Raw genomic sequence first — 13522 nt, 5'->3', positions numbered from 1 at the left:
CTGTCTTAGAGATTAAATGAATGAGTAAACTCAAGTGCCTGGTGTTAAGTGTCCAATAAATGTTAGGTTTTAAAATTCTTGTCTTGAATTTCTCCATTGTTTTCTATCTTTCATTATGATTAATTCACTTAATGCTTATGAAAAAGTCTCTAACATTATCTAGCTTTCCTTCATTCGTGCAGAATATCTTGATAAATACTGTTAGTTAATGACACATTTCATATATATATATATATATTTCTTTTTCCCCCCGCCCTGAGATGGAGTATTGCTCTGTCACCCAGGCTGCAGTGCAGTGGCGTGATCTCAGCTCACTGCAACCTCCACCTCCCAGGTTCAAGTGATTCTTCTGCCTCAGCCTCCCGAGTCACTGGGACTACAGGTGTGCGCCACCATGCCTGGTTAATTTTTGTATTTTTAATAGAGGCAGGGTTTCACTATGTTAGACAGGCTGGTCTTGAACTCCTCACCTCGTGAGCCACCCACCTCGGCCTCCCAAAGTGCTGGGATGGTAGGTGTGAGCCACCGTGCCTGGCCATATTTCTTTTTTTTTTTTTTAATAGAGTCAGGGTCGCACTTGGTCACTCCTGCACTCAGGCTGGAGTACAGTGGTATGATCATAGCTCACCATAACCTTGAACTCCTGGGCTCAAGCAATCCTCCTCCCTCAGCCTTCTGAGTAGCTAGGACTAAGGCATGTGCCACTATGCCCAGCTAATTTTTTAAATTTTTTTGTAGAGATGGGGTCTCACTGTGTTACCCAGGCTGGTCTTGCACTCCTGGCCTCAACTGCTTCTCTCGCCTTGGCCTCCCAACATGCTGGCATTATAGGTATGAGCCATGGTGCCTGTACCTATTCTTAATTGCACATTTTCGGAAGCAGTGCCAACAGGGAATAATTAATAATAAAGTTAAGTTGGTAGGATTTATTGCACGAACATTGTCCTCCTGGGCTCTGAGTTTAAGTAAAGGACCTTTTTGTTTGGAGACCAGATATGTAAGTATTAACTCAAGATGGCTGCTAGTAGGGCATAAAATTGGAAGTGGAGGAGGCAAGATTGCTACCTGGTGCTAGAAAGACTGAGGTGCATATAAATACAGCCATTAGACAATCTGTTCTCTTCTTACCCTCCCCCTCAAATACTATTTTGCAACGCAAATTAAAAGCTTTATAATGAACTTACCTGATTTACAGATAAAGATATCAAAACTCCGACAAGGAGACATGAGTTTCATAACTGTTAATACCTGACATCTGGGATTCAAACCCATGGTTTCCAGACTCTAAAGGTTTTATCACTATACTGATGCTGGTGATTGGGAAATGCCAGGAGTTACTTTCCTCAGTGAAGAACGTTCCCTGCAAATACGTCTTCACTGAACACAAAAAGTAATGTTTAGGATAATTGTTCACTGGTTGTTAGGCTATTTCCTTTGTTATTTTGATCACAAAATCATATAATGCTAGGACTACAGAGGATCCTAATATTCCTACTGCCTTATTTTTGGATGAAGAAACAGAGGTCCAGAGGAGACCAAGGGCTTGTCTGGTGTTTCCTAGCTGGCTAGTGGCCGTCGTAAGGCTGGGAAGAACCTCATTTTGTGTCACCTCTCCAGTGTTCGATCTTTGCTCTAGGTTCTGATGTTACCATTTTTAGGGTTACAGGCCATTTATTTGCTTTGTAATCTTAATAAGGTTTATATTATTGCTTTTAGGACTATTTTACATTTATATACAAAATCATTTTATATTTTAAAACATACATCTATATTCACTCATGTGTTGGTGAATTTGGAGGAATAATGGAAGAGTTTAAAGTTGCTGTTTATAAGTCACTAAGCTGTGAAGAAACACAACTGGTTATAAAAGTGGAATTTTACTTAAAATTGTAATGTTCATTGTATGATAGAATAGAGTGTCCTCTTTAAATCAAGGTAAAATAGGCATATTTACATTTTAAATAGTCTGAAAAAGCGAAAGCAATTTAAAGACATGTAAATCTCTAAACATTAATTTTAATTATGTGGATAGACCTGCCAGTTTAATTTAATCAGTCAGATCTTTGCTTTTTATTCCATAGATCTTCACAGTATTTCTAATTTGGAAGTCACAGTGCATATTAATGTACCTGTGACATATAGAAACAACTGTGTTCCTTGATGACACTCTCAAATACTCTTTGATATTTGCATCAAAATTATCAAAATTCTATCTTTCAGAAAAAAAAGCATTGAAAACAGATACTAGTGTTTGTCAACATCTTCACTGTTTTTTTTTTCTAAAATACAACAAATATAATTTGTAAAAGTGACAATTTTCATTTTTCCATGCTGCAGGCTCTTTTTGCTTGGATGAGTATGAAAGTAGGTGGACTATGTTCAGAACCACTTGAGGTGTTTAGCATCATCATGTTCCCTCTCCTTCTAATCCATGGGAAATAGGTGTGCCTAGCTAGTAAATAGAGTAGCAAGAAAAAATTGGGGTGGAATTTCTGTCACTATGGGCAATTTTTCTTTCCTAGAGTGTCATAAACTAAGGCTATTCTCTCTATAAGATAACAGATTTTGAACAATTATATGAAATCTGTTATTTCATGGAATAACGTTCAAAATCTAGCCTGTCTTAAAATTAGTTGTTCTCCTGCCCCTGAATTTGCTCAATCACCTTGTGGCTTCATTCAGAAAGATGCCCTAATCTTTTATGTTTTTGTCAGTGATGCATCTATATTTGAGTAATTTTGTAGGCTGTTGACATATTTAATGGTATAATTTCAAAATTCATAGTATTGATTACTGCTTTAGTAGGGGAATAAGGCAGTATCTCAGAAAGCAGGAATTTAAAAGATACGCCATACCTTACAGATAACAGTTGATAGCCTCTTTCCCCACGCTTAGCCTGTCATTTCTATTGTTCATGCAGTTTGCTAGGTAGTTAATGGTACTTCATACAAGTTGTGGTTCCAGTGTTCTGCTCTGTTGGGTTTTCTATTCATAAACAACAATCTCTTGTGGATAAAAGAAAGCTCTTCCTCTTTAAGTAGCAGACAGAAAATATGTTTTTTTTTTTTTTTTTCGGGTTTGAATTTTCATGTGCAATTACTGCAGTTGTCTGTAGGAGAAAGGACTCATTGTGGTTTTTCTCGGCTATCATTCTTAAAGACATGCAGATAGCCAGACAGCACACATGGCACTGACCTACGGCTGGGCACTCACAGTTTTGTGAGAATTAGGGAGTGTATAGCCACTTCCCTCTCTGAATGCCAGTCCCAGAGCAGTTGCATTAGGCTGGAGGACTGGAGGTGGAGCCTTTTTTGCTCACGGCAGCAAGTTCCCTTCTCTTTTCTCTCCCCCTGCGGCGTGTGCGTTGGCTTTTCAAGCTGCCTGTGCTGCTCTGTGGAGTGAAAAAGGCAGGGTGTGCTCACAGACTGTGCTATAAACTGCAGTTTCTATTTGGGGTCCTCACGGAGAAGAACACCAGGAAAGACAGACAGGACCAGTGCCATGGGCCAGCTTTGCTGCTTTCCTTTCTCAAGAGATGAAGGAAAAATCAGTAAGTGGGATTTGTACTGTGCAGAATCCTAAGTGCTTTACTATTTTGTGTGGTTGTCTTCTAGGGGTAGTTTTGCTCTTTTTTTAATAGGAAAGATAGCAGACTAATCAGCTATGATTTTTAATGTGTGTTTCTGAAAGGGACTGGTAGGTGTGTAGTTACAAATTAACTGTAAAAGTACTGCAACTCAGTAGATGGGCTGTGTTAAAAATACAAAATACTGAAAACTCATTTCTGATTCTCCTCTGTTGGTATTCTCCCAGCTCATTTTTATCACACTACGTTAGAGTCAGAGTTTAGTTTTGAGTTTCTTTAAATCACTGCATTCAATTTGATATACTGTACAAGCCAGACTTCATTTTTCTTATCTGAAACTGGCGTATTTTCAGAGCAATGCTCAACAGTAACAGATAGAGAGGTAAAGCTGGTTCTAAAATGACACATATTAGACACTTGCAGATATTTTCATGTGTCCCCTGCTTTGTTCTTCCTGGAAGGGATTCAAGTGTGCCTATGAGACCACTCTAAACAAGTGATGCCGCTTTGCTTCTAGCAGAAACCCCATTGAACCTGCCCACATGAATGTTGAATTCCACAGCTGCTTATGCCCAGAGAAGAGAACTTAAAGTGGTGACATTTGCACTGCATTTTGTTCTTCACTGGCTTATGTGTATTCACTTACATTTTAGCTTTGTTAAATGGAATACTAGCATTTTAATTAGTATGCCGAATAGAGTTTGCCTTACCCTAGTTGCCCCGAAATAGGGAATTTTTACTTCCTTTTCAATATAATGTTTCCAGTCATACTTGCTAAATTTTCAGCCACATTTGTGTCATATCAGTGCTTGATTCTAATTTAAATAGGTCCATGGAATTTCATAATATCTGGTTCAAATGCTGAAAGATCTACATCTGGTTTATATTTCCTGCTGCTTGTTCTTCAGGAAACTAGCCAGGGACTGTTTAAAAAAATAATACATATGCTATACCTGTTCACTTGGGAAATAAGATGGTTTTTACAGTAACTCTTTGGGGAATCCTTTGGAATAAACGCTGAAGTCTCCAAACATTGGAAACTGTGGAGCATTTGATTGTTAACAAGGAGCCAATAAACTGTGCTTTAAATTTTACTTGTGAAAGGATACCATACAGTATGTGACAACCCTGCTCTTACAACTTGAGATGACCTTATAACAAAATCATTCACTTCTAACAAAGAGCATTGGCATTCATTTGGCAGCTCAAGACTTCTCAGGTTATTTGTCAGAATGATTTATTTGTAGTTCCTGAAGATTTGGGTTGGTTGAATTTTTTCTTGGAGAATGCTTCTTTCTGAAAAACCTCGGCATGGGCCAATGCAGGGATAGTGAATTCTTTCCCCACCCTCTTCACTTTCTATTCCACTGCTCAGGGTTTTCCCTTGGAGTGCCTGCTCTCCTGTTCTGTTTCTCTTCTTCCCCTGTCTGTAAGCATCTTTTGGCTCCATCTGAAGAAGTGAAGTTTCAACTCCAGAAGGAATTTGTTCTTTTCTGTCTTCATTATCAGGGACTATTGGAGAACAGTCTTCTGTTTTACATACGGTGCTTCCTAATATTGATGGACAGGAAGTAATATGTACTGCTTTTGGGGTTTACTGTCTCAAGTTCCAAACTTTAAGAAAAAATGAAGATAAAACATCATATCTGAAGTGAAGCCTGAGTCTGGAGGTGCAAATTGTGGTTAGAAGAAATGCATTTGCATCCCTACCCCATTCACTCCTGATGGCCCCTTGGGTCCTCTCCATTTTCTCCCCATTATTCTTTCTTCTGTCTGATTTCATGGTTACTTCACTGTTTTTCTCCTCCTAATCTGCTTCACACTCCATTCACACACCCCATGCACAAACATATGCACGTTGTAGAGCTGTTTCCTGATGCAGTGTTTAATTTCTTTGCTACAGGATGGTCTAAAGAGAGGCTTCTGTGCCAGGCACCGCTGTCCTTCTGGTAATATGTACCTAACAGTACTTATAAAGGGGACATTTAAAAAGTGGCAGAGAATTTATTGTTCAGCATGCCTCAAGGAGCATATAAATTAGCACAAACTGTGGGTATCCAGTCTGTAAGTTGTGCTGCTAATGTGAAAGAATCCATAATAGACATTTGGGAGGGTCCACCTTTTTCCTCATCTTGCTGCTGGATTGTACAGTAACCTCCTGGGTCTTGTTTATCTTTGTGTCATCACCTAATAGCCTTGTTAGCCTACTCAGAGCAACATACTACTTGAGCACATACTAAAAGCAAAGCACAAAAATGTGAATACCCACTCCTTCTAATTCTGTAACAGGCGGTGGCCCTGGAATGTTCTTCCTTGAAGGGAGCCCAAATTATGGATAATTTGATAAGTTTTTGGTGACAGTTTAAATTTGTGGGTGTTATTCTCAAAACACAGGTGAGTTGGAAAGCTCGTCCTCTGCAGTCCTACAGAGATACAGCAAGGACATACCCAGTTGGTCAAGTGGTAAGAGTCAAGTGACCCCTCCCCTCTCCTGCTGCTATTTTATCCTGCTTTTGCCCTTTGGTGGTGGTGATAGATAGAAATAATTCTAATTTAATTGATTTATTAGTGCTACCATTTTAGTGTATTGATAGCAAATGATGATTTTTAAAAATGAACTAGTCATGCAGAAGCCTAAGCTGTAGAAAGTTAACTATATGCATACCCAGAAATATTTTATGCAGTTTTAATTGATATCTAATAAATATACATATTTATGGGGCACATGTGATATTTTGGTACATGCATACAATGTGTAAGGATCAAATCAGGGCAATTAGGTTATCCATCACTTCAAACATTTATCATTTCCTCGTGGCAGGAATATTTCAACTCCTTTCTTCCAGCTATTTTGGAATGTACAATAAATTGTATTTAACCATAGTCACGTTACTGTGCTGTCAAACATTAGAACCGATTCCTTCTATCTGTGTTTGTACCCATTCACCTCTCATCATTTTTCTCCCCGACAACTTCCCAGCCCCGGTAACCATCATTCTACTCTATCTCCATGAGATCCACTTTTTTTTTTTTTGCTCCAACGTAGGAGTGAGAACATACAATATTTGCCTTTATGTGCCTGGCTTATTTCACTTCCCATAATGACCTACGTTTCCATCCATGTTGCTGAAAGTGACAGGATTTTATTCTTTTTTATGGCTGAATTGTATTCCATAGAATATATACCACATGATTTCATTATCCATTCATCCATTGATGGAAAGTTAGGTTGATTCCGTATTTGGCTCTAGTGAATAATGCTGCAGCAAACATCAGGGTGCAGGTATTCCTTTGATACACTGATTTCCTTTTCTGTGGATAGATACCCAGTAGTGGGATTGTGAGAAATTTTGCCAATGGGTTGAATAGTGAAATACAACAGAGCTTGTCATGACTTATTTATTAATTGGTGCAGCACAAAACAACTCTTTGTTTAAATCTTGAAAGTTAAACATTTTTCCAAACTGTATACTTTTTTTTTTCACCACAGTAAGTTGAATACACTGTCAATAAATTCATATTTCTTGGAAGATTAGAACTTTTCTTTTTTTATACAGGAACATTCTTAACATTACAAATTACAGTAAATATTATAGGATTAACAATTACTATAGATATTTTCCAGTGTAGTTTTTGCTGACTAGTTATATAGAATTTGATTTCTTTGAATTACCTAATTTCTCATATTGAGCTGCCTGAAAGGAATGTCCATCATGAACAGAAATGTCATTACAGATAATCCACAGGGGTCAATATTGCAGAGTCATATGGACCACTGTGGGTTATATATCTCCTTAAGCAAACCTCACAAGAAAGCTTAATAACTATGTATATACCTCTGTAACTAATTAGAAAACATTCTATTTTCTCTTTTCCTATTGCAGATTTTCCCATTTTGAAGTACATTGCTTTTATATAGAGTTAAGTAGATGAATGGCTAAAGATGAACTGACCTACTTCATGAGTTAGTCAGTCTCTTGTCTCTGTAATTATTCAAGGATAGGATGGGGATATCATAAGGACATCACCTTCTAGGGGTGTTGTAAAGGGAGAATGAACTTGCTAATGAATGAATGCATTGACAACTCAGTTTCTTTCTAACCCTGATATTCTGTGATGACTGAAAATGAAATATTAGAATAAGTATGTGTTTTAATAAGACACATTTTAATTTTATACATGAAATATGTGTCAGTATAGACTTTTGTGAGGGATGAATTACTGGGACCATTTATAGTACTCATTTTATAAATATGAGTCAAATGTTGAGATAATTTCTGATGATACTACATTAACCATAAATTGAGGTATGCAGTGTGGATTTAATGTCTGGTGAGTACTTATATATAACCATAATTACCATAAAGGCGATCAAATTTTACACAAGGAAATCTATATTTAGATTTTCCAATTACCTGGAAGTCATCCTAGAAATCCTACAGCCTTATACTTTGCTCTTCTCATTTGCATCTAAGATATGCTGACTTCATGGTTACCTTTCATATGTCTGCTCTATCTTATCACATGGATTTCAAACACCTCGTATTCAGGGTACATATTGTACATCTCTCTTAGTAGCACCAAACCCTAACATAGTGTCTTACCCAGAGGAGGCATGTTCTAAATGCTTGTCGATGAAGGAAATGATACACATTTCTTGTGAGTGTGAGAGAGCTTCAGTGTCAATCAGTCTATCAGAGGATAGAATATGGAATAACTCTAGTTAATGTTGGAACCCATGAAGAGCTTTGGTTACTGAACGTACCAGAGAAACATTTTAACAGGCTCACACTTTGACTTTACATTCTGGGCCCCAGGGAATGTGGATAGAGAGCCTCCCATCAAAGGACAGTGACACTTTATTTTTCTTCCTTGCCGGTAAAAATGTGTTTGCCCACAGGGGACACAGTATAACTCCAGTTCTGCCACTGCCTGTTGAAAACATACGGCCCATTGCTTGGCATGCAGTTCTTACTGTAGACCGAGCACAGGCCTGGGAGAACAGAGAACTGGGTGAGAAACCCAGCTCTGCTATTACATCTTGTCTGAGCAAGCTGCTCAGGACTTCGGCTCCTCAGATTTAAGAAGTGGGGGTTGAACTACTCTTGTTTTGAAAGTTTAATTTATTTTTTCCCATTTGCCCCTTAGAGCTAAGAGTCTAGGGAATAAAAGAATGAGTGATATAGATGTGATGCAATTGTTTTTCTTCCTCCTCCTCCACATCTTCCTCCTCCTCCACATCTTCCTCTTTGAGTTCCCCTCTTTCTCTTTCTCCTCTTCTTAATTTATTTAATGCTTACTGTGTGCCAAGTACTAGGCTAGAATTATGTTCAAGACTGCTTGTTAAATGCAGCTGGTAGAAAATAGATGCTCCCCTGTCTCATTTAAGAGGGCAAGTTGCTAAAAGCCAGAAGTGTGGGGGATTTCTCAGTTATAGTCCTCCGGGGTGCCATGGGGCTGAGAGCTGGTAGAAGGCTGGGATCCCAGGCAGCTTGGTATGTGCTGCCCGCTTTCTGAAGCAGTGAAGCCAGAGGTGTTGTGTGTAACCTGGGACTACATTTTGCATAAGATTTCTGTGGGTAATATTGTGGTGGAGCAGGAATGGTGTGCAAGATAAAACAAACATTTAACCATAGTCACTAAAGATTCGATTTTCCCTTTATTAAATAATTTGTAATTTGTAATCAGGAAGCTTATGTTTCTAAAATCAAGTAAAGGAACATTAGAGCAAATGCTAGTAGTTACTATTGGTATCTCACCTTCCTGATTCCTTCTATTAATTCACAGGCTATGTGGTAACTGTATTCCTTCTTGTTATTCTGACATTAATTTTAGAGTTTGCAGGATTCTACCATCAAATGTTGAATAATTTTTATGAGGAATAGGAAGGTCGTAGACTTGTTCCCAACCCCCAGTAGAGCCATTGACTGCCATGAGCTGTATCCAGAAGCCCTGTCCTTCAGCATTGTGATGTGGTCTGTCCCATGTCGTCTTCCTGGGGGGCCGTGAAAGAAGAAGCGGGACTCTGATATACTGAAAGCTTTTGGCTAATAAAAGAAAGCTTCATATCTGTTGCTCCTTCCTGGAGCATTATTATTATTTTAAGAGATGACCCAGGCAGGTCTCAAACTCCTGACCTCAAGCGATCCTCCCACCTCGGCCTCCCAGAGTATTGGGATTATAGGTGTGAGCCACTGCACCCAGCCATGGATTTGCATTTTAATAAGACCAAATTATCCCAAGTGCTCTTGGGAAATATTTATAGTAAAATAATGAAATAAAAAATAAAATAAATAAGCAGTGATGATGACTTAGCCCAACTCAAAAGAGTTTCAGAATTCTCAATTTCTATATGGTAGAAAAATAGAGGCTCTAGAAACAAAATGGCTCAGTTTGCACTTTTGGTTCTGACATTTACCGTTTAACTTCTCTAAGCTTTTTTCTGTACCTTTGTCTTAAACAGTATTTACCTATTGTGAAAATTAAATAAGCTAACGCCTATAAAATTCCTGACAGTGTGCTTGGCATATAATAGACTCAGTAAATATAAATTTCTGTGTAGCGAATAGTGTGTTAATTGCATAGCTACAGTCAGAAGTCAGCTTGAGCTTGGGCAACATGGCGAAAATTAACTGGGTGTGATGATGTGCACCTGTAGTCCCAACCACTCGGGAGGCTGAAATGCCATGACTGCACCACTGCACTCCAGCCTGGGTGACAAAGTGAGACAGACCTTGTCTCCAAAAAAAAAAAAAAAAAAAAAAAAGTCAGCTTGGCAGAACTATACTTTTATTTCTACCTTATGCAGTAGAGATAAAAAGGCACTTAGAATGTCAGACCTTGAATTGTCGAGTAGACTTGTGGCATTGATCTGGCATTGATCTTCATTTCCTATGGGGAACTCTTTCCCCCTCTTCTTGGGGTCTTGTCCATCATGAAGACTTACTTCCTGCACCAGGAGAGACATGTGGTCCCAGCAAAGTCAACCATGATCTTCCTTAAGATTTGATAGAGAGTCTGTCTTCCTTTTGGGTTGTGAGCAGAAAGGCTGCCATCCTAAGATCACAGTACTTGGTACTGTAGAGCAAGTACAGTGAGGAAGAGTCATTCTGAGAATGGAGCCAGCACAGAGGAAAGTAAGCCTAGGGAAGGAAGAGTCCTGATGAGTGTTTGAGCCTCTGAGTTCAGCCATGCCCAAGACCTTCTCCACTACATGAAGCAATAAATCCTCTACTTTTTCTTTGTTTACACTTGCTTGATGTAGGGGACACTCAGTGTGTATAAGTAGAAATAAAACCATAGTTATGCCAAGCTGACTTCTAAGGTGACTGTGGTTACACAATTAATACACTTTTTTGTTGCAGGGAAATTATATTTACTGAGTTTATTAGATGCCAAGTCCCAGTGTATATTCCGAAACAAATATTACCAAACCTAGTGAAGAAGCCAGAGCTCTCTGACTTATTCTTCATGTTCCATTTTAGTTGCAATGAAATGTAGCCTTAAGTCAGAGCTGCTGTTAAAGAGTAGCAGGTTCACTTCAATGAATGTTGTTGAGCTCATCGTTCAGAAAACTCTGAGCCAGATGTTCTGGAAGGTACAATGATGAGTAGCACATGCTTCCTACTACTGGATTCTTTCTTTAAAATGTTACATGGCCTTGTAAAAAGAAATCTGTGAGATCTCAAAGTTTATTGTGCCTTGAACATAAAAAGCCAAGATAAAGGATATTGATTGATGCTTTCAGTCTAACAAGCAAAGCCATGTCTCTTATGTGCCCAGGAAGTTCCACAGCTAAGTCACTGAGTGTGAGTTAATTACTACCAAAATTGGAAATTACCTTAAGCTCCTATCACAGGCAGGATTTACAACTTGACATGAACATACAGTTCCTACAGCAAACATCTTAGCAAATAAAATCTTCTGTGACTGACGTTCATAATGTGAGTTACAAATTAACAGACCTTGAAACTATTAAAATAAATCTTTCATAGACAAAAGCGGAACTGTATGATGAAAATATAAAGAATAAGTGTAGCTTTAACTTAAATTATATGCTAACTAGAATATAAATGTTAATTTTATTAAAGTCTAAATCAAAGATATTTGTGGCTTACAATTTTCTGCATTTAGATACTTTCCCCCAAAACTTATGAATTTAATCAAGAATATTAATAAGCCTATTATGTATATATGTAGTGCCAGGGAGAAAGTGATATACGAACAAGATGCTTGGCGTGGATTGACTTAGGATCTCATATTCCCAAGGGAGTCAGAGCTCACCTAGTTACCTAGTTTGTAATGCTGATGGGAGAGGGAAGAAGGAATCTGGTGGAAAGGGTGATTCACTCTTAATGACCTGGCTCAGATCCCCTCTCTCGCCTCTTTTCTGACTTTGAGGTCAGGTAGTTGTTGTTGGCATTTTCCTTGTGAATTACATCAGGCTTCAGTTTGATGTCTCATATCTGACTGTTTAAGTGAAAATATAATTCACACTTTCTAAGCATTTTAAATGTTCAGCTAAAGTTAGCTGTGATATGCAGCCTTTTCAGGATTTGATTGATAGCTATAAACTGGAAAGCAGATGACTTGTTAATCTCAGACTTTCTATCTAGGGCTATTGTAGTCAGACCTTGTTTAGAGTACTGGCCAGCTGGAGGGTGTCCTGAGGGAGACCAGGATGGTGACGAGCCTGGAAACCACATCACAAGAGGAAGGCTGCAGGACTCAGGCAGCTTAGCTGGGAGGAGAGAAGGCAGAAGAATTAGTGGTCTTAAAACATTTAGAGGGCTCTTTAATGTGGAAGCAAAAGAAGAGTTGTTTTGCATGGCTCTAGGGGAGCAGAATTAGGACAGTGGGTGTTAGTTTAACACATTTTCATTTGGTGGCCTTAGAAGCCAGTGTAAAGATACATTAAGCCCAGTAGTATTCTAATTATGTTTGCAATAAATCTTGTTTTAAACAGTGAAAATACTGAAATGGGATCGTAAAATAGAGAAGTTATCATAATCAAATTTTGTATTAATAGTTCATAATAAATTGCGTGAGAGAAGATTTTTAAGGCAGAATTTTCAAACTATTTTAAGTCACCAATTTAAATGGAAGACCAAAATTTGTTTTTAATTTAATTTTAAGTTCTGGGATGCCTGTGCAGGTGTGCAGGTTTGTTACGTAGGTAAACGTGTGCCGTGGTGGTTTGCTTCACCCATCAACCCATCACCCAGGTATTAAGCCTTGCATGCATTAGCTATTTATCCGGGTACTCTCTTGCCCTCATCCCCCCAACAGGCCCCAGTGTGTGCTATTCCCCTCCCTATGTCCATGTGCTCTCATTGTTCAGCTCCTACTTGTAAGTGAGAACATGTGGTGGTTGGTTTTTTTTTTTTCTGTTCCTGTGTTAGTTTGCTGAGGATAGTGGCTTCCATATCCATCCATGTCCCTGCAAAGGCCATGATCTTGTTCCTTTTTAAGGCTGCATAGTATTCCATGGTGTATATGTACCACATTTTCTTTTGTCTATCATTGATGGGCATTTGGGTTGATTCTATGTCTTTGCTATTGTGAATAGTGCTGCAATAAACATATGTGTGCATGTATCATTATAATAGAATAATTTATATTTTAGTGGGCATATACGCAGTAATGGGATTGCTGGGTCAAATGGTGTTTCTGGTTCTGGGTCTTTGAGGAATCTCCACACTGTCTCCCGGAGTGGTTGAACTAATTTACATTTCCACCAACAGTGTAAAAGTGTTCCTATTCCTCCAAGCCTCACCAGCATCTGTTATTTCTTGACATTTTAATAATCACCATCCTAACTGGTATTAGATGGTATCTCACTGTGGTTTTGATTTGCGTTTCTCTAATGATCAGTGATGCTGAGCTGTTTTTCATGTGTTTGTTGGCTGCACAAATGTCTTCTTTTGTTCATGTCTT

General features: G+C 38.5%; 1 protein-coding gene across 6 annotated transcripts in view; it reads left to right on the top strand.

Moving 5' to 3' along the window:
• Nucleotides 1-13522, top strand: part of AKAP7 (A-kinase anchoring protein 7) — a 159582-nt gene that overhangs the window by 115030 nt on the left and 31030 nt on the right. The window contains exon 1 of one of the 6 annotated variants that reach the window (XM_030929183.1): nt 3256-3550. The exons of the other annotated variants lie outside the window; for them this stretch is intronic. Coding sequence (XP_030785043.1) covers nt 3502-3550 — 49 coding nt within the window. The 5' untranslated portion in view covers nt 3256-3501. Of the gene's footprint in view, nt 1-3255; nt 3551-13522 lie in introns of those variants that run through there. 6 annotated transcript variants of the gene reach the window in all.

The sequence above is a fragment of the Rhinopithecus roxellana genome, chromosome 4 (assembly GCF_007565055.1).
Source record: "Rhinopithecus roxellana isolate Shanxi Qingling chromosome 4, ASM756505v1, whole genome shotgun sequence".
NCBI classification, from domain to species: Eukaryota; Metazoa; Chordata; class Mammalia; order Primates; family Cercopithecidae; genus Rhinopithecus; species Rhinopithecus roxellana.
This window is presented reverse-complemented; position numbering and strand designations above follow the sequence as displayed.